At 39.1% G+C, this 25,997-nt stretch overlaps 1 protein-coding gene across 1 annotated transcript in view; it reads left to right on the top strand.

Moving 5' to 3' along the window:
* Positions 1–25,997, top strand: part of ctnnbl1 (catenin, beta like 1) — a 72,804-nt gene that overhangs the window by 43,821 nt on the left and 2,986 nt on the right. Inside the window, exons 12-15 of the mRNA XM_087834123.1 lie at positions 2,782–2,879; positions 4,072–4,152; positions 19,021–19,158; positions 19,759–19,831. Coding sequence (XP_087690249.1) covers positions 2,782–2,879; positions 4,072–4,152; positions 19,021–19,158; positions 19,759–19,831 — 390 coding nt within the window. The remainder of the gene's footprint in view (positions 1–2,781; positions 2,880–4,071; positions 4,153–19,020; positions 19,159–19,758; positions 19,832–25,997) is intronic.

Genomic DNA, 25,997 nt, shown 5'->3' with positions numbered 1-25,997 from the left:
AAAGATGAGTGATTTCTCGATCAGATAGATTTATTTATTTTTTTATTTTGTTGTTTCAGCAACATTACATTTAAAAACCATACTTTTGAGTTAAAATATGTATTTATAATTTTAATAAATGACAAATTAAAAAGGCATGATCATTTTCTTGTATATATCGAACCGTGACACCAGAGTATTGAACCGAACCGTGAATTTTGTGTATCGTTGTCCCCCCTAGTACATACCCACAATTCTACCAAAGGCACAGGATGTATCTGGATGCCACCAAACTAGTTTTCTAACACGCGGATAGCAGTAACGCGACAACTGCTATTATTTCCTCAATGAAAATACATAGCTACAGCATAATAGATGTTCCCGAAAACTAAAAAAAAAACCCAACACGTTCTTGAACTACCTTAACGGCTGCGTCAATGAACAGATTAAATTAATTATCCTGGTTCAGGACCACTGAGGAGCTCTTATAATCTTTACAGGGAAGAAAGTGAGAATGCCTAGTGTGGGGGCCAGGGGTTGGGGGGGCCCTTGTCCTTGAAGTAATTGGTCTGTCTTGAACAGGCGTGGTGGTAGTGGCGCTTCCGTGATTGGTCACGCCAGAGGGCGCTTCCCATAGTGAAATACCGAAGGAGGTTTGAAAGAAAACATTTAAATGAGGTATTGATTGCACACTTTTCTAAAGACAGATGAGGAAGCTTATTTTTACTCAGCTTTGCCCTTTATCTGGTAGCCACAATGTAATCCCGCTCCCACCTCCTTCACAAATCTCAAAGGAGCAGTCTCTGCTTAGTTTTAAACTCTTTGGAAAGAACATTCTGCAGCCAGCGATCAATAGCCTCCCCGGCAGGGCGTGGAGGTGGTGACATCAATTACCACTTGGATCAAGTTGATAAAGTAGTGTCCTTTTGGAAATGGCATTTAGCCTCCTTGTCTTTGTGTACAGGAAATAAGGCTGTCTACATTAAAATAAGGGATCTTTGGACTGAACCGTCCTGATGTGCAGCCTGAGCAGATACTTGTGATACCTCTGAACCAGTCAGAAATAGTTCATTTATTTTTTCCTTTCTTTTGATGTGTCATGATGATATAAATGATTTTAATAGAAGTGCTGAGGTGATTTTAGTGTGTCAAAATTTGAAGTATGGTTAATTAATCCTTAATTTACTCCTGTAAGCAAACAAATCACAGCAGTATAAATCAAAAATTGGTCTACTTTAGACATGGGCATTCTTGCAGTGACTGTTGAGATATGGATAATGTGAGTTCAGAATGCCTTGAAAGTTTCACGTATTGAATTCTCAAATTTTAATGAATCAGAGTTTAATAATATTTGAATCAAAATATAACTGTGGTGTTGTTATTTTGCCATCACCATATGTCACACCTGATTAAGTCATGCCCATATAGGGCTTATCACCAACATTACCTTTTCTCTGTGTCAACAAATAACTAAAAGCTGTTTTTTATTCAAGAATATTTGGTTGCTTAGAGGCATAATTAAAGCACAAAGCTACAGTTTCAGGGACTTTAATTACATCAGAAATATTGAGTAAATTATTAGAAGTTTGATGTAAAACATTGGAGGGATTTAGTTTGATAGAAGAGCAATAGATGCGAACAGAAGTGTTAAAATAACCAAATATTTGGCTTGCAGATTTAGCAGGAATACACATTTATTGTTTAATTTTTAGCTTTTGTTACATTTTACATTTCCACTGAATTGCCATCCTGAAACACTGCAACTCCAGTTTATTTTGCATTGTATGCTGGTTCATTTTCACACGTTTTTCTTTTTCCTTCGCCTTTGATGGATATTTCTATATTCTGAAAAGGCTACATCTGGCAGGTGTTAGAGCCTTAAGTGTTCCCAGCCTTCACTTCTTGTGGGTAGAGAGCCTGCGGGTCATAGGGGATTGCACAAAGGGAGCTGACAGCAAATACGACCCCTTTTAAAAAGTAGAAATGGGATTGATTCCTGCACTCTTGTTGCTTAGCAACTGCAAAGCCTCGTTGAGAGAGAATATTGACCTCTTGTTGATAAAGTCCAATTACATTTTTTCCCCCTCCACTCTGTATATCCAGAGATTTTACAATGACATATTCTCTTCCCCCCTTGTGTGTACACTGTATTTCCCATTCAATATCATGGAGCAATATTATGCTATGATTGCTGCCTTTTGGTGCCGCTTTGTGACTAAGAAGGTCTTTGAATGAGATAACACGTCTTACATAGCATGAATTTGGCTAACAAGGGCACTCAATGTGACTAACTGGTGTTTGTTGCTAATTCAGTCAATTAACATGTTTCTAGACCTCCTGCTTGCTAAATGGCCCCAGAGCTGCCACAGACAAATTTCTATCACCCCAATAAATGTAATTCAGCCACAGCCAAAACCATTTAGCATGTTCCAGCATGCCCTAAAATGAAAATTGATTTCTAAATTTCATTAACATTTTTCCCTCCTCTCATTCTGTGCACTCTCTGTAAGAGTATCCACGCTTAGCCGGCTGCGTGCTCTAATTGCAAATTATCAAGTGCTAATCGATTTGTCCTTTCTGTGGATGTGGGTGAGAATGAGCTTTGCGGTAATCGGTTCTTTTTTTCTTAAGAGTTTGAGACTGTTTGCTTTAACTGTAACTGTGGTGAAAGATCATGCACCTGTTGGGTTTTAAGCTTACTGTAAACCCCTGTGAGGTCTTCAGTGAAGCGATGCCGTGCTTGAGATATTTGAGAGATATTTTGTGTCGTTGATGAGCTTTTCTCACTTTACTCTTTCTCAGAACACGTCTGCTCCATCATCGCCTCCATGCTGAGAAATCTCAAGTCCCAGCAGAGAAGCAGGCTCCTCAGCAAGTTCACGGAGAACGACTGTGAGAAGGTTTGTATCATTGTCATCTTGCTGGTTTCTTCATTCTTCTTCTTGCCTTGCAACCCCGTTTTGTTTTGCATCTCATGTTTTTGAGTGCTTCATCAGACTGTGTTTTTGTCTTCATTACCAGTTGTTGTTTTTTTCATTCAGAGCAGGTGTACTGTATTTCCTAAATTTAAATGACTTAAAAATATATTTTCTAAAATTGCTTTGTACTGTGTGCAATAGAAATGCACTGATCAATATTAGGAGTAGATAATGGTCCAATCCTGACTCAAATGTGTCAGGACTGGGTATCGGTGAGAGAAGGCTGTGAATACTACTACAGCATGACTGAGCTTAAGTAGCCTTACAGCAAGGGTTATTCTGCACTTTGTCATATGATTGCAACAGGTTTTTACCCAAATACTAGAATGAAACTTACAGGCAACGAAGCTTTCCATATTGGATTCTCTTTCTGTCATTCATCCACACTTGCTAATATTTGATCTTATATAATGTTTAGCCCCTAGATGAGAGCAGCATGCAGTGACCCTACTCTAAGCTGAAATGAGACTAGTGAAAAAATATTGGATGAAAAGCATAATCAAATTTTTTTTTAATCTTTTATTTTCTTTATCCTGGTACGGTATACCTGTGTATACCGTCTCCCATATGTTGCAGAATGTGAGAAAGTAATTATGATGTCAAACCTGACAGCTCGACACACTGCACACTCTCCCACCACCCACCTCAACTCCCACGATCCTACTCACATGTGCCCAAATGTGTGATATTCAGCCTGTGGCTCAAGGCCATTTTAATAGGATGCATGACTTTTTTTTTGAAAATGCCTGTGGTACAAATCAAATGTCGATAGCTTTCTCACTACTGAGGCAACCTAGAGTCTCATTTTAATCAGCTTTTAAGGTTTGTATCCAGCGTCTGGCGATATATTAAGGCAATAAGGGAAGCTTGTGTTTTCTTCGCTTTGTTTGCCACTCCATAGGTTCCTCCCTGCAAAAGGTCTGTAGCCAAATGAATGAGGGGATGATCAGTAGCATACTAACATATAAAAAGAAATATGAAATTGGAAATGTATTTTTCTATTGTTACTTCATTTTAAGAAGGTGGAATTTGTTTGTCCCTGTTAGAATTTTTCCATATATGCTTTGTAGTGTCCTCTTTTTTTCTACTTCGCTCTATTTCATTTTCTCTCCAGGTTGATCGACTGATGGAGTTGCATTTTAAGTACCTCGAGGCTGTTCAACAGGCTGACAAAAGGATTGAAGGAGAGAAACATGTAAGCATCTCTTCTTTTATTCCTTTTCCCATCCCTCCCTCTTACCTTCTCAGTCTGTCAGTGAAGCTTTTTGATTTGATGATGAATTTACATTATGCATTCATGTTTCCTGGATTTCATTATTGACCACAAACAAACTGCTGTAAAACTTGAATAGATCTTTCACCACTGATGGTACATTTACAGCTGTGCAAGCTGCCAGTTCCATAAGAACCAATGTACCTCCATACCATATGAGATGCAGACCTTGGCATTGAGGACTGATGACAAATTGGATGATCCTTCTCCTCTTTAGGATACAGCGTCCATGTTTTCTAAGCAGAAATGTAAATTCATTGGACCGCAGAACAGAGAAGATGGCACTATTTCTGGACCTTGTTCAAATATGGCTTCTTCTTTGCATGATTAAGCTGTGTCCTGCGTTTGTGGACGGCACAGTGAATAGTCTGTACCAAATGCACCCAGATAAGTTGCCCAGAACTTACCATTCCTGCATTCCCTTTCCAGGCCTGGAAGATTTTGTGTGTGTGTGTGTGTGTGTATTAAAGGCTATAGATAGAGAAACCTTTGGGGCCATTTACTCAAGATTTATGGCCCTTTTTATAAGTGATGAACAGCCTAATTTAGTTTAATGTTTTATAAAAGTCTGTCCATCCATTCCTTCATTTTCTTAACCACTTGTCCAATTCAGGGTCATGCTAGTCATATGGCACGAGGCGGGGTACCCCCCTGGTCAGGTGGCCTATTCAGTGCCAGAAAATGGGAAGAGGGAAATGTATTGTCAGTAAGAGCTCATTTATCAGGTGGTTTATCTGTGGTGTTGCGTCGACACTCTTTTAAAGGACACGTACAGAAGCATTGCCAGGTTGAATACATTTAGAGAGAGAGGAAGAGAAGGAAGTTAAGAGACAGGTCTGTGAGTTACTTGAGCAGTCTGCAGCAGGTCATCGTAACAGCACAAGATAAACTCTGAGATGGAATTGTCCACGGACGGGGGAAAAAATGTGGACTGCAGCGCAATATCAGACAGACATGGTTTTGTATTGTCCACCAGCTAAATCACACTGCAATATAGATGTTCAGATTTCAGCTGCATTTCCTGTTTGAAAGGATTGGTGTTTGCGATCAAAAATACAGTCCTTTTTGTGTTTTTTGGATGGCGGGGGGGGGGGGGGGGGGGGGGGTTAGATAAGATGTGCAGTTCCACACAGTGTCACATCCAAAGCCATGAGGAAAGAGACCTAAAATACAATCACAGTCCTGCTGATAACAATATGACAGTTTACAGAAGAATGGAAAGTTTGATAGCTGTGTGAAAGCGGCCTATTGAGCTGTCTGCGTGTGTATATGTCAGCGCATTGAGCTGTGGGCTAGACGCAACGATAGAGGGTTAGAGATAAAAGATAAGTGACCGAGCAGGGGATAATGGCTTGAATGGAGAGAGAAAGAGCCTCAAAAAGGTTGGAAGATAAGAAAAGACATAGTTATACTTTAAATATCTCAACAGATATATAGTCAAAATAAGAGGAGATGGTGTCATAAATGCAAGGAGAAAGAGGGAGGTTTGAGTGAAAGCGAGAATGACAAGGGGAACGGGGGTTTGGCTGGAGACAGATAAGTGTGAGATTCCTATCTAAAGATGACAGAAGATTAATTTCTCAGACAGGCATCTTTGGTGGGATTGCCAAGAAAAGGCCAGACAGTTTGACATTTTCTCTCCATCTCTCTTTCTCCTTTTCTCCTCTCTCTCCCTGCCTCCCTCTATCGTTCTCTCGCCTCTTCTTCCGGGATGGTGGAAGTATGACTGCGATAACATGGTGATAAGAAACATGTCTACGTGTGCAGCTATCTTTGAAGCCACATGGTTTTGCTTCAGCCAGTTCAGACTTCATACTGTGAGCCAGTTTGTCGCACAGCAACAGTATTCTCTTCATTTTACACTGAAAAAGAGAATAATTAAAATATCTAGGATCTGACTGGAAGTTTTTTCAACTAGTAGTCATGAGCTCAAGTAAATCACATTGATAAGATGCATTTCTTTATTTGAGTGCACATTTTTTAGGTTGAATCAGAGCATTGTTTTAGTTTCCGTGTTGGTGAGCATTATTCACCTTTTATTTTTGCTTGCAAAGGAGCACTTGTACCATTTGTAGACTTAGAGTTATATGAATATAAGTGTTTAATGGTGTAGAGCAGGGGTGTCCAACTCCAGGCTTCAAGGGCTGGTGACCTGCAGGTTTTAGATGTGTCCTTGATCCAACACAGCTGATTTAAATGGCCAAATTACTTCCTCAACATGTCTTGAAGTTCTCCAGAGGCCTGGTAATGAACTTATCATTTGATTCAGGTGTGTTGACCCAGGGTGATATCTAAAAACTGCAGGACACCAGCCCTCGAGGCCTGGAGTGGGGTATTCCTGGTGTAGAACTATATATTGGCATGCATATTGTAGCCTGAAGCCTCTAGCATGTAGCAGGGATATGAAGTACTTTACAGTGGGGTGGTGCTGTCTGTGGACCCAAAGACATTTATAGACTGAAGTGCTTTTTGTCACATTTGGAGTGGTAACACTCATAAAAGGTTAAAGTGAAAATAAGGGCATATACACTCAGGTAGGATGGGTGTTTAATTTAGAGATGGACCGATCCGATATTACGTATCGGTATCAGTCCGATACTGACGTAAATTACTGGATCGGATATCGGAGAGAAATAAAAAATGTAATCCGATCCATTAAATATCAAAAAAGCACCTCACAAAACTTGCGACACGGCGTAACTTGGCTCATAACCGTAGCACGTCAGAGCAGTGTGCGTCACGTAATAGAGCGGCTGTGGCCTGCAGATCTGTTGTCTGGTTCAGCATTTGTAGCCTCGCTATCAAACCAGCATTTCATCTCCGATGACGTTATCCCAGAGAGAAGTAAAGCAAGAGTGTAAGTTCATCTCTGAATGTTTGTAAAGCATTCCCACATTAAACTTAACAACCGATATATGGAGCGACTGCCTCTTTTCTCTCTCTCCCTCTACTGCTGCTACTTCAATCGTGAAACTGATTAATGATCAACTGATCGGCTATTCTGTCGCAAGTCCGTCTCTCTCGTTTGTTTTTGGCCCACTTCGTGCCAGAAAGAGGAAACCAGTGGCTGAACAACAGCAGCACATTTAAGCTTGATAAGCTGTTGTTAGAATTTATTTAATATTACTTTCTACACCAGAATCTTTTTCTACGTAGCTGATGGCTGGTAACTGTGCAGGAGCGGATCTAGCAAAGTTTAGCCAGGGGGGCCGATAGGGCATGAACAGGGAAAAGGGGGCACAAAGACATACTTTTCTTTCTTATTCTCATTTAAAATGTCTAGTTTTTAATAAATAATTATCTGAATCTTACACCCAAAGTTTTAATCTTATGTAAAATGTATAGAAGTCCATTACTCTATATAGTAACTGTTAAGTCTAATATACCCTAGTAAGCTATACTACTTTTTCCTTTGGGAAGATACCATCTGTGCAGTCTGCAATTCTGTTGAAGAAAGATGTTGAATCTATTTAATTATTCTTGAAAAATAATTTATTCCTGTGCATTTTTTTCCACACTGCATCAAATTAAAGTTAATTGCATCGATTAAGCATCATGAGGTGGAGGGTGGGGGGGGTGGTTCCCTATTTTTTTTGCTGGGAGTTTACAACCCTATTAGTTAGGTTGCTTAATATTTGTGCTAAGTACTCTTTCAAATACAAGAATAGGGAGGATGGAGTAGGTTTAGGTTTATTAGATTGATCAGTATTGCTGAACTATGAAATATTTTGGGTGCAGTGTATTTTTTACATACAGGTATAACAGAATAGCTTTAGTGTTGTTGTTTATTTAAACTTGAGTATGAACTTATACAAAATGCAGCAATATATTAAAAAACAGTTTTATTGATTAAAAAGCACACTATATCGGATTCATATCAGTATCGGCAGATATCCAAATTTATGGTATCGGTATCTGACATAAAAAAGTGGTATCGTGCCATCTCTAGTTTAAATGATGTACGGTTGGTGCTAAGGGGCCAAAAGTGTGCAAAGAAATGATCCCCCACAGCATTACATCATACATTACATCCATTGATACTGTATAGATTTATGTTTTCATCTTGTTTACACCTTAATTCTTCTAGCAGTCTAGCTGTTCTCCTCTGACATCAGCGAGGAAGTTTTGCTGTGTGTAACTTATGGCCTCACGTGTACCCATGAGGCCATGATTGTTCTCTCCAGCTCCTTTTGACATGTCATTTTAATTCACAAACCATAGAAATTCCATTAGTGTTTTCTGATTTGATCACTTCTTCTCCTTAATGTTGGACAATAAATGATACTGCGGTTGCAGTGGTTTCCTTCCCGCTGGTCCGACATCCAGTCCTGAAAACACCCGAGTGATATTTTAAGTCTGTGTGAATCCAAATGCCACGTTACTTTAAATAAGGCGATAAAGACGCCAACCCAGTTCTGTCCAGCGCCTTGTCAGAATCGACTGCTGTCAGCAGCAGCAGCGTTTTATCTCTCTCCGCCGTGCTTTTTGGTTTCCCCTAGTTAAGCCTGTTTTTAAGGGGCGGTAAGCAAAATGTTTTTCCTCTGCAACATATTATCCACAGATTTCTCAGGAGGATAGCAGAGGAAAAGCTGCTGCTGCCTTTTCTCTGCATCTCCAGCCCAGTCCCTTTCTAATAAGCTGCTTATTTTCTTTCCACCTTGGTATCTCTTTCTCTTTTCTTTCTATCCCACTGATTCTCTCCTCCTTTTTCTTAACACTGTTTTTCATCCTATCATATTTCCAATTTTCCTTTTTCTGCATTAAATTGTGTTTTTACCTACCTCTAATATTATTATTCTACTTAATTTCCATACCCCCTTTTTCTTCTACCTCTCCTTCTTCCTTTACTTCCTTGTGAGCAGCTTATGTATAAAATGTATTTCTTGTTGTGCATCTTTTCTCCTTCATCCTCAGTTTCTGTTGCTATATCACACCACCTCACTCCTCACACATCTTTCTTATTTCCCTCAGTTCTCCTTTCCTCCTCTCCCTAATGCCGCTGCTTTCAGTTCTCTTCCTTTCCAAACCTTCCCTTTGCTCTCAGCTTGTTGGTAACAGCTCTTTGAGATTGATGAAGCTCAGCAAAACATGGCTGAGGCCGACCTCAATACTGTAAAATGCCTGAGTGCACTTTCCAAGCTCCTAAGAACTCAGTTGCTGGCGGTGTTGTGTGTGTGCATGTGTGAGAGAGAGCGAGTGTGGGTTTCCTTTACTGGTCTGTAGCAAGTACAGCAGAAATGAGCTAGTTTAGCTTTGCTGACAGTAGACATTTTCAAAGAAAGTCTGTGTTAAGTTGGAATTGGTTTTGCACCTGGATGTGATATATTTAGTTTTCTTAAACGTCCTCCAAGAATAAATGTTTTCCCTCACTCGCTCTCCCTCTATCTGTTTCCTGATTCATACACGATTCTTCAGTGAAATTTTGTTTGTGTCACAGCTTGTTTATCTTCCTGTCATCATTTCTCTTTCTCCTCTCAGCTTTTTTTTTTTATCCTCATCTGTTATTCTTTCCCTTTAAAAGTCACCCTCCATTCATATATTTCACTGTTTAGTCCTCAGGGATTTAGGACTAAAAATTACCTTTAACCAGAGTGTGCCCAGCTCCAGTTTGGACTGAATTATTTAATGTTAACGGGTATTAACTTTTCAGTCTTAATTCAAAAAGACATGTCTCTCATTTCTTCATCTACTGTGTTCATATAAAAATAATTTCTAAAGACTAATACATTTTAAAGGGGAAAAAATGCTGTTGTATTTACAGGTAATGTTGCACTTCACAGATGGAAGTATTGTGGTATTATTTTACCAAGGTGTAAACTTAGAGTCAAGTGTCAGATACACAGAGACCAATTTTTTGCATCTCCTTGTTAAAATCACTTTCTTTTACCCAGTGATCCAATTTATTTTAACCAACACATTTATGTGGTATAGAAGTGTCACAATCACTGATTTTCACTACATGATTATTGTAGACAATAGACCATAATAGCTAAAAAAAAAAAATTCCCCAGATGTAAATATTTAAAATATGATGTGGTTAAACTGGTAGCAAGAAATGTGAAGCAGGTGAAAATACAATAAAAAAAACTGCAGTGGCTAAATCAGGCCATCCAAAAACACCTCTGAGTCAAGGACATGGTGATGGAGTGAACAGGTCAGTGATAGAAAGGAAACAGGGATTAAGAAGTAGCAGAAAGAGCAGACAGCAAACTAGTAATTAAATAAATAATTAGCTAAAGCAAATCTACACCTATGTGAGTGACTCAGTCAAAATGAGCAAGTTTGTTGTGGGAAGTTTCAGTCAGTATGTGAGAGGTGAATGCCGATAGCTATAGTCACCTTATTTCAATCAGCCATGAGGCGAGTGGGTAAGTTCAGGCATCAGTGCAGAGCCGTGCTAAATTGGTGAGTAAGTCAAACCATAACTGTTCTGTTCATGTGTGCTTTTTAAAGAAAACATTATGATGTGATGCCCATGTTTAATTGTTTTAATATATAGTGGGTACTGCCAATACTGGTGTATCATGATGAACTTAATTAGGTTTAGCACTGAATATGGCCTAATGCAGCAATAAAAGCTTCTTTTATTAAAGATATACACTCAGTGGCCACTTAACTATTTACTCCTTGCTTGCACACGGTTAGATTTTTTTCTGCCTTCAGAAGTGCCTTATTTGTTCTCTCCGATGACACATTGAAACATGAAATATTTCTCTAAGATTTTAGTCTTTATTGATATCATAGCATCATGCAGTTGTAGCAGATTTTCAGCTGCACAGCCATAATCCAAATTTCCCATTCCACCACATCCCAAAGGTGCTCTGTTTGATTGAGATCTGGTGACTGGGGAGATTAGCTGAGTACACTGAATCATTGTCATGTTAAGGAAAACAGTTTAAGATGACTTGAGCTTTGTGATGTACTATTGGGGCGATCGTGGCTCAAGAGTTGGGTGTTCGCCTTGTAATCGGAAGGTTGCTGGTTCAAGCCCCGGCTCGGACAGTCTCGGTCGTTGTGTCCTTGGGCAAGACACTTCACCTACCGCCTACTGGTGTTGGCCAGAAGGGCCGATGGCGCGATATGGCAGCCTCGCTTCTGTCAGTCTGCCCCAGGGCAGCTGTGGCTACAACTGTAGCTGCCTCCACCAGTGTGTGAATGGGTGGATGACTGGGTATGTAAAGACTGGGTATGTTTGGGGTCCCTAGGGGGGACTAGTAAAAGTGCTATACAAATACAGGCCATTTACCATTTACCATTACTATATTATTACTATAATATTACTATATTACTATATTAAAAGCAGACACCCAGAGATGGATGCGCTGCGGTCATACAGGCATGGACACGGTCAGCAACAGTACTCGGACAGGCTGTGGCATGTAAACAATGCTCAGTTGTTACTAATGGGCCCCAAGAAAGTATCCACCATACCATTAGCTTGATTCTTACAAAGACAGAAACATTCTGACCTAACCACCAGAATGTTGCAAAAGACACTCCTATCAGGCCAGCCAGTGTTTTTCCAAACATCTATTGTTCAACTTGACACCCAGTGTGGTATTCTGCTTCCTTATCCTTTCTGTCTTCAAGGTTCGACAAAGTTGTGCATTCAGAGTTGCTCTTCTGCATACCCTGGCTGTAATAAGTGTTTGCTTGAGTTACTCCTGCCTTCCTGGATCAGTCTAGCTATTCTATTCTGACGTCTAGTATCAAGAAGGCATTTTGGCCACTCATTGGGCATTTTCTCTTTTTCAGACCATTCCCCTTAAACCATAGATATGGTGATCATCTGCTATGGACAATCCCAGTAGATCAGCAGTTTCTGGAAAACTCAAACGAGCCTGTGTGGTGCAAACAACCATGTCAAATTCAGAGTCACTTAAATCATCTTTCTTCCTCATGTTCACGGTTGGTTTGATCTTCAGCAGATCATCTTGACCATATCCACATGCCTGAATCAATGAGTTTGCTGTCATGTGATTAACGGCGAGAATGTATCATCTAAGCTGAAAATACTACCAAACTGTAATATTCTAATGATGCCTAAATAATACCTATTGCAGTAAACAACCTAATATTGGAAATAGTTGCGTTACCGAGTGTGAATACTCTTGATATATTGTAACCATCAGTTGTTTGTGTCTGTTTTCGAGACAAAAATAAGTGTAGGTAAAAGTCCAATTGGACCAGTCTCATACACTGCAAGGCAGTCCCTGAAGGACCCATAAGTAGGTTAGGGAAGTGCCTGTGTGAAGGCATTACGTAGCTTTAAAGTGGAAAACACAGATAATCTCATTACAGTGCACTTTTCAGCTGAGAAACCTCGGATCCTGACATTCAAGTGGATGTGACATACAGCACCCAACTAAACATTGTTCGAGACTAAGCTACTCCCCCCGCTACACTGTGAAAACTCATCAGTATTGGATTGAAGAACATGACAAAGAGCCTGAGGTGTTGACCTGGCCTGCAAACTCCCCAGATCCCAGTCCAATCAAGCATCCATAGATGCTCTGAACCAAGGCTGATCCACAGAGACCCTCCCTGCAACTATCAGGACCAAAAGGATCTGCTGCCAACATTCCAGTGCCAGATTTCCACAGCGTACCTCAGGAGGTCTGTGTTCATGCCCTGATGGGTCCAAGCTGTTTTGGAGGTCTGATGTATCAGGTGCTATAGCCTTCCCAAGGACTCTGTTGGACACTTTTTTTGGGCTTATTTGGGAGTTTGGGCTAATATGTTAAAATTTTTTCTCTATTTTCAGCATCACGACAAACAATGGTAATATGTTTGGTTCTAGAAGAAAATGGTAGCCTTAGAAAAACGCCTTTTGTTGGTTTTTCTTTTACTCTTTTGTTACCGTCTTTGTTACGATGTTTGCTTTACTTCCCCAACTCTAGCTAAAAGCAGTGCGCCGCTGCTTTCCTGAGTCTTTGATTGAGTCATCCAGTCAGGGCTAACTCTGATATCACAACTTAAAAGATAAATTACAGGAGAAGTGTAGTCCTGTTCATAAGAGAAACATTGAAGGAAGCTGTCAAAGATCGAGAACACAAAGCTGCTTGAGACTGAACACAGACAAACTGTGTTTTACCGTCAACCATTTCAACATTTGATCAGAGCTCAGCACACACCGAATGTGTTGTTTTTGCTTGCAAATAGCCCCCACCCCATCTTCCTGTAACACTGCTGTTTTGCGTTTCCCCACTTTGTAAGCAAACGATAACTGATACAAGCCCAGAAGCAGATGACTGTTCTTTGGCTCTCTCCATCACAACTAGAAATCAGCATGTCGTTGTGTGTTCTCACAAAGCAGTGTTTGGTTCAGATTTTTCCTTATGAACCTCTGCATCTCTGTTTCATAATGGGGCTATCTAACCCCTCCTTCTGGAGTTTGCTTAAGCTTCATCAAAAACCATTAGTTCCTACACACACAGCCACAGTGGGTTTTTGTAAATTGCTGACAAAGAAATCACTTTAATTCTGCATCGAAGTATGCCAGCAAAAAAGAGAGCACCGGAATAACAAGCAGACACACATCTATACACAAACACACACACACACTCTCATTAAGGAGCACGCTAGATAAAGGCTCTTGTTCAGAGATATGTACGCTTATGAACATGTCAAACAAAGACGCAAACAAACCTATGTGGTTTCCAAAAGTATACAGACTGTTCCATAAATCATACACATGCCATCACACAAACACAAGCACAATGCAGCTGAAAATCACTGCTTATTACTTTGTCTGTACTGTAGCCTAGCTGCCAGGCTCCCCTGAGGTTGCAGTAATTGACTTGTCCAGTCCCTCCTTTCAACACGTTTTTCTTCCTCCGCTTCTTCTGTCCGGTGTTTGCCAGAGGGACCGAGCTGACACACAAAAGATATTGGCCACATTGTCAAAACTTACGAGTGAACAAAACTCTCTCGCTGTAATGAATCCTGCCACAGTGCCTACGCCGGTTCAGCTTTTAATATCCCAAATGTCCACTTCCACTGCTCTCTATAATAAATTGTAAATGCACGTCATGCTTCAAAAAGAACTTCCACTCTCTCACACGTTCATAGGACTTTCTTGATCTGTCGAGCTTTTCTTGCTGTCACTGTAAAGTGTTGCAGGGGACTTTTGCAAAATTTTTATTACTTTTTCTTGTTGATGAGGCCCGTTGTTGCTGAAGTGTAACTAAATGGATTGTGGATCATGGGTTATGGAAAATGCCTTTAGAAGTAAACGTCACACATTAATTATGCTAGGTGAGTTACAGGGGGGTATCATATGGATAAATGAAAAACTTTCAGTGTTAATTCACCTAGATTTGTATGTTCTGCAACTTAGATTGGAAGCTGGTTCCTCTGGTTTTCAAAGCAGTGTTTTCACACAGCTCGTTATCAGGCATCAGCTTCTGGAGCTGAGAAATGTGCCAAAAAATTCAGTTCTCTATTGGACACTTGAGGCTGGCTCTGAAAGCGTTGCAACCCCCTTAAACGTTCACGTTAAAATGACATTTAAAAAAAAAATAAAAAAATAAAAAAAAAAATCAGTTCCTTGTAAATGGTTCTTATATTGTGCTTTTCAACTCTTAATACTCAAAGTGCTGTATACAGCTTGCCTTATTCACCCATTCATACATGCACTTTTTCTATGCTTTTTCTACCTAAAGGCTTTTCTATTTACATTCACACACCTTTATACTCAGATGAATGCATCAGAGAGCGATTTTGGATTAATATCAAGGATATTTGTCGTGCAGACTGGAGAAACCAGGGTTTGAACCACCAACCCTCCAATTAGTAGAAGACCTGCTCTACCTGAGCTACAGCTTACCAAAAGTGTAAAGCTCCTGGTATTCCCAGGTGGTCTCTCATCCAAGTACTAACCAGGCGCAACTCATTTAATTGAATTATCTGACAAATAACATTGCTTTAAGTGTCATAGAGCCCATCCGTGAAGGTTGTTCTTCAGTTTTGATGAGTGAAATTATTCTTAGTCATATGTGTTTTGATAGAATAACATACCAGAGTGCTGATCTTAGCTGTCTTATGTCAGCAAAGAAAACCTTGCACACATTTTTCTGTGACAACATGAGCCTAACTGTAATTTTTTTTCTGTCATCCTCCATTGGTGACATCATGACTTCTCCTGCCTTGACAGGCCATATGTACACTCTAAAATTATACACTAAATGTGTTTTGAGTCTGGGCAGATGCTTTTTCTATTAGAGGTTGAGGTGATAAAGTTCTCAAAATTAATATTAGTAGCTGCCAGGATCATACTGAGGAGGAGTTTTCTGAGCATTTCCCTCTTCCTCCTCTTCTGTCATTTTGAAAAACACGTCTCTCTCCTTGGCACGGTTTCTCAGCACTAAATAAATTAAACTGAGCCTCTGACTGTGGAATCAAATAAAAATGATGCAAGTCTGATACTTCACTGACATTAAAAAAAAAACATTTTGCACAAGTATGATATTAAAGTGTCAGGGACATTAGCTGACAGTAGTTTAGCTGAGATTTTTTACACTGAATATAAAAGACATCAGGTCTTTCACTTGGGTATTTTTTCCCCCTATTCTTGTAATTAATGAAGCCTAAACCAGGGGAAACCATGTGTAACCTGTTAGTTTCTTTTGGATTCACTAATTAAGTCAGTCATGCACCATACAACACTTGTAAACTGAACTTAATAACCAGTTTGCAGCATACATGGCAGCACTCCAAAGCAAGAATTTTTTAATCAGCATCACCTGTCATGTTTCAGTTCTGCTCTCTGAATCATTCCAGGTAGGTGTGCTTTATAGTACAAGTAGAATAGTTTTACTTTTTTTTTTGTTACTTTGTTACTAGTAGCTGGCTGCAAATGTTGCAAAACATATTATGTGTTCCCATTTCTTTAGCTGGATTAAAAAGAAATGTCAATGCTAACACAGTTTGGGAGGCATAAAATAATATTTTTGGGCCAACAAGGTGATTACTAAGAAGAATCAAAAACGTGGTGTATCTGAGCATGCTATGTAGTTTGTCTTAATTGGTCAAGTGGAGGACAAAAGACAAAGTGGGCAAACCTAAAAATCCAATAAAGACCTGACAGAGGACCTGTGAGATGCATCTGGACCTCTAGCTGATTTATCTGCTGTTCATCTGCTCCTTATCAGAAGTGATGTCAGTGGAAGGATGGCCATCAAGAAGCCATTCTTCAAGAAGGGAAATGGGGAGAAGAGGCTGAGGTATGCCAGATTACACAAGAAAATCAGTGACAACAAGGCTTATGAAGAGAGGTACACCCATTTGTAAAACACAGTTCATGGTGATGAAAAGAAAGAAAAGTATGATCATAAAAAACTAAGAAAAACAGAAAATGGAATGCTGTTGATCATGGACAGGCCTGCTCAGAGCCCGGACGTCATCATTATTGAAGCAGCGTGGGATCTTAACAGAAAACAGAACAAAAATCTGCCAACATCCAAAGAAGAGCTTCGACTGTCCTTTAAGAAGCCTGGAGAAATATTCCTGAAGACCACTTTTAAAAGCTTGCCTAAGAAACTTCAGGCTGTTTTGCAGAATAAAGTAGACATACCAAACACTGACCTTGAAGCTTGTTAGACTTGTACAAACTCTGAAGGAAAGAAAGAAATGAAGGTTGACGCAAGATTTTTTCCATAGTACTCTAAAGCCAACTAAACAACAAATACTCATCAAAACATTTCCCTGATTCACCACGTCTTACTCAAACTGAACACATATGGGACTTTTTAAATCCTCTTGACAGACGGCACTCTCCGCAAACATCATCAAAACGCCAACTAAGAGATTATGTGTTGGAACAATGGCATTCCGTCTCTCCAGCAGACTTCCAAAGGCTTTGGAGAATCCGTCTCACAGTTCATCAAAGCTCTTCTGGTCCATCAACAATTCAATAAAAATTTATTTTTGTATAATTATTTCAAATGTACTCTAGTGATTACTAATATGAGATCTAGACTAGGTCACTACGTAAATATTTTATGCAGTCTCAGGGTTAATGCACAGGGTTTATAGTGTGCGGTCAGCTTGTTGGTTAGGACTTAATGTGTTACTAGTCTCAATAGCAATAAATGCCCTAATATTCAGCATCTCATTCCTTTAAATTCATTTTCTATCTAAATGCAAATATGCTTGTATTTAAAACAAAAACAAAAACTCAGTTACAAAGAAGTACTCCCTGAGCAGGGATACCTCTAGTTGAGAATCACTGATGGAGACGTGGATTATAGTTTTGAAGTCTGCATAATAATATCTTTACCACTGTTTTTCTTGGTGCTTGAGGCTTACCTTGTCTCAGAATTAGTTTTGTGTCTTTGATGAAGTTGGATTGCGAGATTTACTGTATCCCCTCCTAATAATGAGCCGAGTTGGAAACTGAGATGACCCCCCCCCCTCCTACAGGAGGGAAAGGCAACGCAGTTTAAATTCAAATAACTTTGTTTCAACTTTTGTGCATCTTTAGTAGGTATGGTTGACAGCAACAAGACTGAGCTCTGGGGCTCTATTTTACAATGCGATAACACTCCTCTTTGTAATAAAACAGAATACTAGGCCACGGTTTTACTCAGAAGACAAAAAATGCCCTACATTTAATGGCTTTATTAACGGTTCTTGTTTTAATTATCTGCATTGTCTTGCATGTTTAACAAGCTGCATTATATACCAGGGCTTTGTTGTAAATGTGCACTGGGCTGTCTTCTCTTAGGAATGAAATCGATAAAGCGGGGCTCCATCCTGCTGTTAAATCACAAAGTCTCTTACACTGACATGCTATTTTGTTTCCCAGCTTTGCAGCATGGTTTAAAAGGGCTTCCACAAAATAGTCTTGTAATGTAGTCCTCAGAAGAGGCAGCTTTTCAATGTGATTGATCTTAAAGGAGAAGTCCTTAGAGATTAAATCATTTGGGTCTGAAGGTCATGGGGATACCCATTAGCTTGATGCTTAAAAATCCATGTTTTGTTTTGTTTTACCAATATACTTTGTCAACCCTGAAATTATTTTTAAATAATAGAGGCTAGGCAATAAGTGTCCCTTTTCCGTCATTCTGTCTGGCAGCAAGAATCAGATTTTTAGCTGCTTGTTAAAAGTGAAATTTGGCTGCCTCATTGAAAAGTTAGTATTACCATTTATATGCTTCAATATGAAGGTTAAAAAATGGTTACATTTGCATTATCGGTAGCTTAATAAAGCATGTTTCCTGTGAATGTCACCAAAGACACTCAGTTTGTCATTCTGCAAATACATGAATATTTCAGTGTTTTTATTACAAGGCCAGTTGCATCATTCACAATAAATAGTGACTTTACTGATGACGTTTAGATGTAAATCTTAGAGGCTGCAATGCGCTATACACACTGTTTGTATTTCTGTGCCACTCTAGTGGCTTACGCTTCAGATTCCCCTCTCCCCTCAGGTCTGCTTCTTGATCTCTAATGATGATTAATGTAGGCTGTGTGCTTATTGGCACCACTGTGTTATTGGCATACTGACAGGACCGTTAAGATGGATAACTATGCAAGTGTGTGTACGTATGTGTAAGTGTGTGAGAGCCAGCAGTAGAGCTGTGAAATCGATTGATTTGTTTGTCTGGTCAATAAGAAAATTGATTTGTGGAAGAGGCTGAAAAACAACACCTAAATTAAACTTGGGCTCTGATTTTTTTCTGTTTGTTGAATCTTTTATAACTGTGCCACAAACAACAGAAAACTCTGCTTTGTGCTTGAAAACATTTCTCTTTTTTTTTTTCCTATCTGTTTGTGTGTGTGCAGGAGATGGTCCGTCGTGGGGAGATCTTGGACGACAGCATGGAGGATGAGTTTTACCTTCGTCGTCTGGACGCCGGGCTATTTGTTCTTCAGTTGATCTGCTACATTATGGTGGAGATCAGCAACTCAGGAATCCCACAGGTACACACACATATGCGCGCATGCGCACGCACGAGGTCAAATAGCTTTTAATGGGTGCAGTTTGTTAAAGTGTTACAGTTATGTAAAGTGCTACAGTTGCAGGCAAAACAATACTACTTAGGCATTTGACTTGCATTATGTCACAGTCTATAACGCTGTGTCACTACTGTTACACTGTAATACTGCTGCTGAAACCTTTTGACAGGGTTAAATTCTAAGGCTAAATTCTACTGCCTGCAAGGTGCAACCACTGCATTGTTTTCTATATTGTAAAAAATATGAATGAAATATTGTGATAAAGATTTGAGGCAATATTTCCCAGCACTAGTGTTTAAAAGGCCTAGTATAACATAAAAGCCACTATAGTAGAGTCCAAGAATAAACATATGGAGCAAACAATTAGCTTAAAGTTGAACATTTTAAGCTAAGCAAACTAGCATTAACTCAAAGTGGAAACTGTCTTTTTACCTACAATGTTACCTTTAGTTCTTGTTTAGCACTAAAATACAGACGAAGTAAAAAGACACATCAAAACAAACAACAATATACAGCCTTAGATAATAGGATTTCTATTTTCTTTTCTTTTTTGTCTGCATGTAGCTTCAACAGAGGGTCCATCAAATTCTTAACCTAAGAGGAGGTTCTGTCAAAGTAGTGCGCCACATCATGAGAGGTGAGTAACTTTATCATCTCAATATTTCCTTAGTATCTCTGCTACTCTGCTGCACATAAACATACAGACACTGTTTTATGTGAAAACATATGGGGAGCGCATTAACATATAAATGTGTTTGATCAATACACAAAAAGTTATTAGTATTTTTTTAAGCGCTGTTAACGTGAGTAAAGCATTTTTAACATAGCTTTTTATTTTGGATGTTTATGTTATTTTACTTTGCAAACAGGCAAAGTTATTTTATAAAAACCCAAAACAGCCAGGGTTAAAATTAATCAGTTCCTTTTTGCTGGATAACAACCTGCACGCCTTCTCCCCAGGCCATTCTTCTTTGGCAAATCTCTCAAGCTTCTACAAATTTGACAGAGATAGTTCTTTACAAGGAGCTACGCATGTTTTGAGTTGTGTTTATGTTGGAGGACAAAATGACGACCCAGATCCAGTTTGGCTTCTGACTGTTAAAATCTTCAGATATCTTTCATTTTCTCAAGTCCAAACTGAGTTCTGTTGTCTTTTGGCATGATGGTTTCACAGGTGACTGCTCAAACTCTCGCTGAAGTTTTTATATTGTGGAAGAAAATCCTCAGTTTTAGCTTGATTTTACAAACTTTGAGTATTACAGTACATAAAGTTGAAACACATCATTGCACAGCGGTGGTTTGATAAAAAGGTTAGTTTTTCAGAAGACAAATAGTACTGCTTTTGCTTTTTCTGAAGTAATTATGTTATTGTATGCTTAGAAATGCTATGTTATAAATTTTTTGCTCCGTTAAAAAAAGCAGTTGGAAGAATTCTGACAAAAACTTCCATTCTGATAGTCCTCATCTATCAAATTGAAAGTGTGAAATAATTTTCTCCTTATCTTCATACTCTGCTAATGGGAGAATAATCTGTAGTGACACATTTCTTAGCACAGGCCTTTCCCGTGACTTTATACCAAATCTACAGGTTGATCTGGGACCTTGCCCAAAAGCATAGATCCTTCACTTTAGAGTGAATGAGGATAAAAGTAGAAAAACTGCGTATTTTGAAAGGGCAAAGTGGTGCCTTCAAAAGCTGCTCTTACACCCACAGAGATTTATATTACTTTCAGAAGTGCATTTTATTGACACATTTTGTAAAATCCTGTTTCCAAGTGCTTCTCAGCCTGGCAAGGAAACAGCATTTCAGGGGAAAATGTTGGTATAATCGCTGTTCTTTGGCTCTGGTTATTGTTTGATAGCAAGCCTGTGCTGTTCGCCTGCCAAAGTGGTTAGGTTGGAATATAATAAAATACCACAAATAATGTCATATGCTCCTGTTCTCTTGAACAAAGAAGTAGGCCTGGGGAGACCCTGTCACTCTGACCTTTGTTTAGTACATTCTTCCTTTGCATTTGCACTAGCAGAGGTCACACTTGGGACCTTGTATGAGAGGGGTGTTTTTAATATTTAGACTGTCCTGAAGATTACGATATAGAAAATTCAGATGGAAAAATAAACACGATAAAATCGAGCATCTAAAATATCCAGGCAGATGTGATCGTTTGTTTTGTTTTTGTTAATTGTATTACCTTCCTGCAGATGGTAAAACAATATGATGAAATTGAGCCTGGCTTGCAAATCTGAACCGATCATATTGTCACTGAGTAGAGCAGAGACAGTCTGTCTGTCCTTTATTCACTTTTTTCACTTAGCCAGAGATTTCTCCTCGTGCTATATTTGTTTTCTGCCGTCAAAGACCTAGCAGGTTGTGTTATTTCCTTCGCAGCGCGACATCCATCCTTCCCGTATCATTGTCGGATAAAGCTCGAGGACGTGGCTCCGTTCACACACCCTCTGGCTCTCTGTGGCATGTAACACTGTAGATAGAGCCATCCGTCACACATGGCACTGCCAGCAAGCGTGGCATTTCTCCAGTCCTCCCCGTGTGCGTGTGTGCAGGAATTTGTATCCTAAATGTGGCTGTGTGACTCTTTGTTTTCATCTGCATATTTGCATACACACACATCGTGCTTGTCCACACTATGTTTTTGCTTACTTACAGAGTTTTTGTGTGTGTGTGTGATTGCCATTAGCATGTCTCCATATTTATTTGTACGCACATGTCCTTGCTTGCTTTTATTTGCATATTTTTTAGATATTAACAAACCTTTGAGAGGAAATCCTTGCAGATGTTTACTTCATTTCTGATTCAGTTTGCATTCTGTACCCGTGCCTGCCCTTGAATGTTTTCTACATATTAATGTGCATGTTAGGTTTCCTTGCATGATCTTGATGTGACTTATTTTTCATAAACTATATTGTGTTTATGTGTTCTGCAAATAACTGTGCGTCCGCATACATAATAGCTTAGAGCCATTGCATATGTCTATCATAATTCATCTGCGCGCGTGTGGTTTAGTGACCTCACCCTTTCTACTACCTCCCATTTCAAGTGCCCCACCCGGTCAATGTTAAACCACAGGAAAAGGTTAAGCACATGCAGTGTGTGTCGCCTGCTCTGCTATCTTGACCTTAACGGCTTTAGCTTACTGAAGGAAAAAAAACTGCTCCGCAGGAACAATTTTGCTTGTGTTGTGAAGTTTTTGGTTTTGAATTCTGAGGTTATGATTCTCCTTTTTTTAAATGTTTCAGTTGTGATAACTTTATATAATAATACTTGGATTTTTACCCAAGTATTGAAGCTAATTACACTTAAAGTTATGATACTAGTAGTTTTGAGCCTACAGTGGACAAAAATGAATGCAATTCTTAAATATTCAGTGTAATACCTTCAAATAAAACTGAAAGTCTGCACTTCACATTATTTTAACACAATGAAAACCAGCCTTTGTGCTATTGAACTGTACCATTGACTAAAACGGTACTTAAGCGACTGTGTCGATTAAGAAGTTGGGTTCTTTCCTGCAGCACATTCTTGTGGCGTGAATCTGAATAGTTTTGGGGGTTTTAAATCAGAGACCACCCTGACTAACTGCTGATGGAAACTCTGTTATTTTGTTCTATAAGAAGTTCAAAAAAGAGCTTCAAGGTTTACGCCTAGTAGGCCTTCAAGAGGTAAAGAAAGAAAAAGGTGCAAAAGAAGTCTTTACGCTGTATTTAAGCTAAAGGTGGAAGTTGACCAAAATATTGAAACCCTTGCTCACCCTCCCATCACAAAAAAGAACAGTTAAGTAATGTCAAGCCCTTATTCCAGGGATTAGAAATTATGGCTCCGATGGTATCGTGTGGGGTAAGAACATGTACTAAAGAAAGAACTTGCAAGACTTAAAAATACAAACTATTGCATTTAGTGTAAGTAGCAAAGTCCATCTTACACAGACCTTCTCTGAAAATATCAAAAATATAGACATAGATAAAAATTAATTTGCGTTTGTTAGATGTGCTGATGAAACTGGTTTATGAGAAGAAAAAAAAAAACTGATTTCTTTTTTTTGAAGCTTATGTCTTGCTAAATGTTGTCATGGTATCCAGATTTTAGCTTTTTAGCTTTTGCAGTATCTTTTTTTCCCACTCTCTTTGTTTGTTTGTTAAAAGGCAAACTGCATGATGATTATAGACGGTAGGTTACCCCACTGTGGGCATATTCTGTACCAGCTGTCCTTTGTTCGGTGGGATCACAGTGGCTTGAGACTGGTTTAGCAGTGTTTTAAATGACTTATGGTGCTCCAGCTGCAGCTGTAATCACGCTGAAAGTCCTATAGCGTGTCCCTATCCTTGGCTGCCGTTGCAGAGGCTGCTCCTGGAAATGATTCTCCTTGTATTCATGGCAGATCCGTCCCAGTCACTGACCTGAGTAATGGCGATGCTCACTACTGTATTGTCCTCTGCCGTGTTGCCGTGGTGACAGAAGGAGAGGGTACCAGCATGCCAAAGAAAAGGTTCTGCAGAGAGTTGAAGAGTCACGGAATCTCTGACCTCTCTGTCTGTGTGGCTGACTGCAACACCATTTATAGACATGGAGACACTGGCACTCGGTCACAATGACAGGCTGGCAGTAATAGAGGCCATAGATTATCATGTTTTTGTTGAGTTGCTTTCTCTGAGTTGCCCCTCACCTGCTTTTCTCAGTCACCCTTAAAATTGTGCCTTTTTAAGTAAGTCTCATTCGCATCCAAACCTCTGCGGATCAAATTAAAATCCCTGATTCTGACATTCAAGGCTTTTGTATTTGCACTGTGGACGAATCTGCATCCTCATATCTGCAGATGCTGGTCTAACTTTACACTTTCTTAACTTTATGCCTAGTGCTGTGGCCTGCTATAACCTAGCTCTCCCCTGAATACTCAATGATGGAGTAACCTGAGCGGATTACTGTCATCCTGAGCGTCTTCTGACCTGAGCTCAGTGTTTGTACTTCTAGAAGCACTTCTTGTAGCGTGCTATGCTGCCTTTACTTCTAACTTCTTTCTAATGTTGCTCAAACTTAAATACATGTCTGCAGTCTCACTTCAGTTATTTTTTTGTGGTAAAGTAAGGTCTGCTCCTGTCTGCATGCCAAATATCCTTGGGGAAAGTACTAACCCCAAGTTGCGAATGTGTGGATGTTAGATAGGAGCACTTGTATAGAAAGAGTATCGAAAAAAGTGCTTGTGTGAATGGATGAATGAGCAAAGTTGTGTAAAGTACCACTACATAAAACCACTACATAAGGTCCATTTACCATAAAAATATGAAAATCTCTTTTTGCGTCTCCGGTAATCTCACTGTAGCATTCATCTCTACTCAACATTTAAATAAATATACTCTTCTTATCAGGTAAGAAAAGGCAAGAATTAAGCTTGGAAGAAGTGTGGGTTTAGGTATTTAAGCTCATTGTCATCTTAGTGCTTTAAAGAGACATTTTTTTCTTTTTCTTAAATAGTTTTAATAGTTTTAGCTATTAGGTATTATCATTATCTCTCTACAAGTTTCACTGTACAGAACAGTCAAAGAATTATGCATTTTTCAAAAACTCTCTGTGTTAGCTCAAGCTGTTTAGAAGAGAAAATCAAAACTTGGCATGAATTTCTTGCATAAAGCTGACAATAAATGTCAGACTCAACTGTACGCACAGCTTGGCATTTTCCATTTATTTACTCTCAGATTTACCTCAGACTTCATCTTAGTGAAGTAAGCAGTGACCTAAAAAAATGAAACTAACATGGAAGTGGCCAAACTTGGCTAATTACTCTGTTCATTACAACTTTGCAGGGACTTGAAATTCTGCTTTTACTGACTACAGTCTACTCATCTATACTTTTGCTGTACTGTGGGCTTTAAAGCATGATAAATGCTATCTCCAACTGAAGCATGGTGTTAAAATCATGTGAAATATTTTTCTTCTTTTAGAATTTCTGAATGCAAATTTTATACATACATATTTTGATCTACAAAGGTTGACATTACTTTCCATGAGTGGCATTACAAAGTTAAAATTCCTAATGAAAAAGAATGCATCATGCTGCATTTAGGTGTTATTTGTTGTGGTGAGGAAACATAGAAAGTGTTATTGTTAATAACTTTCCTATTGAATAAGAGTTAGAGAAAGACATTTATTAATCACTGTTAGGGCTGTTCGATATAACGATATATATCTGATGACGATATAAAAACGTCTATCGTTTAATTTTACGCTATCGTTTGTTTCGTGGTGTCCCAAAATAAACTGTTTACAGCAATATTTTTTCATAGTTTTGATGGTTACTGTAGTGGTTATATTAATTTCTTAAAGTTCTCTTTTTCTCTTATATTTTATATAACCACACTACGGACGGACAAGCGCCTGTTTTTATGCGTTGTCTTTAGCAACAACGACGGTAAAACCATCGCTCACGTGTCCGCTTGTTTATTTTCCACATAAACCTTTCACATCACGCGAAAGAGTATGCAGAGTATTTTCGGATGAGAAGCAAAAAAGACTGTCAGGTGCTAAAAAATAAACCTTAGACTTAGACGTTAGAACAGGCTTTTCCCTGCAGCACGCCGTGTAATAAATACTCACAAAGAAAACGGCGGCCATTACAACTTATGTCTAAAAATGTATCATTTCATGCATCAGTTAAAACACTCGACTCCACGTACACGACGCCCAGCTGGAAACACTTCACGCACTTCACGCAAGACGAGCGGCCTGAGATTCACAGAATTTACAAAAAAATGTTAAATTTTTGTGATTTATATCGTTTCAGACGATAGATGGC

This window comes from Neolamprologus brichardi, chromosome 20 (assembly GCF_056152115.1).
Source record: "Neolamprologus brichardi isolate AB-2024 chromosome 20, ASM5615211v1, whole genome shotgun sequence".
In the NCBI taxonomy this organism is placed as follows: domain Eukaryota; kingdom Metazoa; phylum Chordata; class Actinopteri; order Cichliformes; family Cichlidae; genus Neolamprologus; species Neolamprologus brichardi.
This window is presented reverse-complemented; position numbering and strand designations above follow the sequence as displayed.